Source organism: Octopus bimaculoides, chromosome 7 (genome assembly GCF_001194135.2).
Source record: "Octopus bimaculoides isolate UCB-OBI-ISO-001 chromosome 7, ASM119413v2, whole genome shotgun sequence".
Lineage (NCBI taxonomy): Eukaryota > Metazoa > Mollusca > Cephalopoda > Octopoda > Octopodidae > Octopus > Octopus bimaculoides.
The window spans coordinates 57150170-57154164 of NC_068987.1; the positions used below are offsets into that span (position 1 = coordinate 57150170).

Below are 3995 nucleotides of genomic sequence, written 5' to 3' on the forward strand. Positions count from 1 at the left end.
ATGATGCTTCACCACAACCCCATTGCCACTTGGCCGGTATGCCGTCCTGAAGAAACAGCTGATATGCCACTTGTTGAGCATTTCCGCCAGCACCTCTGAGTGAAATGCAGTACCATTGTCCACAAGCAGCTCATCCACGGGGCATCATTCTAGGAATATCTCATTTAGTATTCTTGTGATTTCCTCCCCGGTCCCCGTCTTCATTTCCCTCCATATGGCCAACCGCCCCGGCCTGCAGTCGACCATCAAGAGGTATGTCCCCTGCCGATAGTGCGTCACATCCACTGCCAGTTGTCTCCAGTTGTGTTCCACTGGAATGCTTCCTGCCTCATGCATGCCCAGAGCGGGGTCAATGGACTGGCACCTGTCGCAGCTCCCAACTACTCTTTGCACACTCTGCCTGGTCACATCAGAGTCAACTTTCCCGGTTAGGAACAGAGTCCTGTCCCCCTCCATGTGAGGCATGGTATGTAATCTCCTCAGCTCCGAGTCACTCAGTCGACACACCGCAGCCACTCCTTGCTCCAGATCCTCTCACACCTGCAACCAGGTTTTCTTTACTCTGGTCAGGACGTCCGTACTATTCCTCTCTGAGGGCAGAAAAACCACACTCAGCCTCAAGTCAAACTCGGCAGCTAGCTCGTCCAGGATTCCCAGATGGCATTTTATCAGCATCACTACACCCTCTGCTCGCCTGTGATCACTGATCCCACCCATCTAAGTACAGTAACCGAATCAGTCCGGATCTTGATGGTATGCAGCCCCCACCTCAGGGCCAGGTTCAGCCCTTTCAGCATGGCATCCAGCTCTGCCATGTTGATGTGGTTGCAGTCGTCCTTCTTCCTAAGCCAGGTCACATCCTCCACCATGATACTTCCAATTTCCAAGACAACTCCCGTTGCTATGCTGCTGGCATCACACCACATGATCCCCTTCTTCAATTTGGGCACATATTAGTTCCCTCTTACTGGATCCTCCGTAGTCACCCTCTCCGAGACTTCTTGCATCATGGCGGTTGCTTTCTCGCCCATGTTATCACTCCTCTCCTTCAGCTCGCCTCTTGATGAAGCAGCATGCTGTCTGGAGCCATCCTGCAATCAGGTAGTGTCCCAGTAGCTTCCCACACACAGAAAACGGTTCCCGCCTACTTGTCTTTGAGCCCAGTTCTGGGATCTCATTCCCTCTCCGAAACACCAACGTGCCTGCCTTGTCTCTCTGTAGCTTGAGTCCCAGTTTAGCTCCTTCCATTGCCTCCAGTGGTTTGGCAGTTAGCCCAAAACTCTTCAGGTGGCTTATGACCTCCTTTGCCGACACTATGCTTTCATTCACCAGGATGTTATTGAATTGTGAATTGGTGGCTCTTTTTACTTTGTTGGCCTTTCCCTGCAGTAACGACAACAGTAGTTTATATGTTTTACTTAAGTTTTTATCACATTTATTTTTCTCAGTCTCTTTGTCAAATTATTCTCATTAAAACATGCTAAAAAAAACAAATTACAACTTTTTGTTTCAGCGCAGAGTCCTGGCTGATACAGCAAACTGTTCCAGCAAGTTGCCCAAGTTAACACCAAAGCTAACAAAAAGAAAAAACAGCCCAAATGAGGTAATTAAAACAGTTAATTATTTACCTAAATCTAATAATGAGATAAGTTTTATATTTTATTGTTTTTTAATCAACTGTTATTTTACTAAGAGCATATCAGAATGCTGAATATTTTCTAAACCTCTGCTCATTATATCAGTAAACAAAAATGTTTTAGATCTTAACAAACCTTTCCAAAATTTTAATTATCTATAATATCTAGCAATAGTAGCAATAGTACTAGTAATAGTAGTATTTACTGAAACAGTTTTATATAATGGCTGTATGTATTTTTTTGGGTTAGTTACATCCATCGTGTTTTTTTCTTTGTTGTTGAGAACCCAGGACTCACATTGTCCAGTATGCTCTAATCTAAGTTGAGATGTGATTTGAGGGAAATTTGGTTGCTGTTTCTAGCAAATTGACAGTCATCAGAACATAGGGCAAAATACCTTTTCATACTTGTTCCTTCTCTTAGAGTTTCAATTCTACTGAGCTCAACTTTAACTTTAGTCCTTGAGGGTCCACACAGACACCTCATCACTACTCTTTTATCTCTTCCCTGTTCCACCCCTATCACCCTCCATCCTCTCATCTAAAAACATGAATAATCATGTGAAGTAATGTGGCTTAGTGGTTAAGGTATTCAGCTCACAGTTGTGAGTTCAATTCCTAGTGGCATGTTGTATCCTTAATTTCACATTGCTCTACTCCTCTGAACCTAGTACAAATGCACAGTAGCTGTAATTTAAAAGGGCCATCCTTGTCATATTTTGTGCCACACTGAATCTCCTTGACAACAATATTAAGGGTACATGTGTCTGTGGAGTGCCGATGTTAATTTCACAAGCAGGCTGATCCATTAATCAGATCACCTGGAACCCTTGTTATTGTAGCTATGGAGTGCCTGTCATATAATCCCTCTACAACAAGAGACCTGTTCTGCTCTGGCCTCTTCTCTTATACTTTTACCCTTTATCTCATAGCATAAAGCTTCTCCCTCTGGACTTATAGTTTTGCAAGCTGCATGGCGACCCCACTAGTGTTGGTGGTTTGAAAAATGCACCCAGTACACTTTGTAAAGTGGCATTGAGAAGAGCATCATGCTATAGAAACCATGCCAAAGCAGTCTTTGGACTTATTGGATCCTGTCAAACAGTTTAACCCATGCCTGCATGGAATATGGACATAAAATGATGATGACTATGATGATAATTTTAGTGTTAGTAAAATAAAATACATTCATGTCTTAATCATCATCATCGTTTAACGTCCGCTTTCCATGCTAGCATGGGTTGGACGATTTGACTGAGGACTGGTGAAACTGGATGGCAACACCAGCCTCCAATCTGATTTGGCAGAGTTTCTACAGCTGGATGCCCTTCCTAACGCCAACCACTCAGAGAGTCATAAAAAAAAGCATAGATGATATGGTCTTGCACTATGACAAACAGCATTATTGCTATCTTTTAAACTCTGCTGAGCTCAACTTTGTCTTTCATCCTTTTAGGGTCAATAAAATAAAGTAGAGCCTTAAAAAAAGAGCATGTGGGATAACATTGTCTTACATACACTGCTTGGAAAAAAAAATGTGTTTGTCATAGGTTGTATACCTTTGATCATAGGTTCCGTATACCTTTGTTTATTGGGCTGACTCGGGAGTGAGAGAATGTCTTAACCCTTTTGTTACCAACCTGGCTGAAACCGGCTCTGGCTCTGTAGTACAAATGTCTTGTTTTCATAAGTTTTGAATCAAAATCTTCCACCAAACCTTAGTCACAATTTATGTTCCTAACACTAGCTGAATGATAACTAAGTTATTTTACTAAATTCTTTGTAATATTTAAAGTAATTGAAAGAAACATAGAGCATCTCAAAATAAATACAGTAACGAAAGGGTTAATCACCAATTTTTTAAAACTCGTATTAGTTTAGAAAATTTATCAAAAGATGTAGGCATGGCTGTGTGGTGAGAAGTTTACTTACTATTCGCATGGTTTTGGGTTCAGTCCCATTGCATGGCACCTTGGGCAAGCATCTTCTACAACAGCACTAGGCCAACTAAAGCCTTGTGAGTGAATTTGGTAGACATAAACTGAAAGAAACTTGTCATATATGTGCATGTGTGTGTGTATATATATATATATATATATATATATATGATATATATATATATGATGCAAGCAGGGCTCAAGAGACATTTAAGGAAAAATGTAAAGACTGAGAAGGTGAATGACAAGGACCTTATTGTGTGCACAGTCTGTGACAGACCATGTCTGTCCTTGGCTGGCCTCAAATCTCACCTGCGAACCCATGGAAAACAAACCTCATCCAGCTATTCTGATTATATGTCTGTGCACACGTTTGAATGTGGTGTGTGCCAGAGGGTTTGCAAATCCAATGGGGGTCTTAA

The 3995-nt window shown here is 41.9% G+C and overlaps 1 protein-coding gene across 1 annotated transcript in view; it reads left to right on the forward strand.

Moving 5' to 3' along the window:
* Positions 1 to 3995, forward strand: part of LOC106872910 (carboxy-terminal kinesin 2) — a 29258-nt gene that overhangs the window by 4751 nt on the left and 20512 nt on the right. Inside the window, exon 2 of the mRNA XM_014920086.2 lies at positions 1514 to 1603. Coding sequence (XP_014775572.2) covers positions 1514 to 1603 — 90 coding nt within the window. The remainder of the gene's footprint in view (positions 1 to 1513; positions 1604 to 3995) is intronic.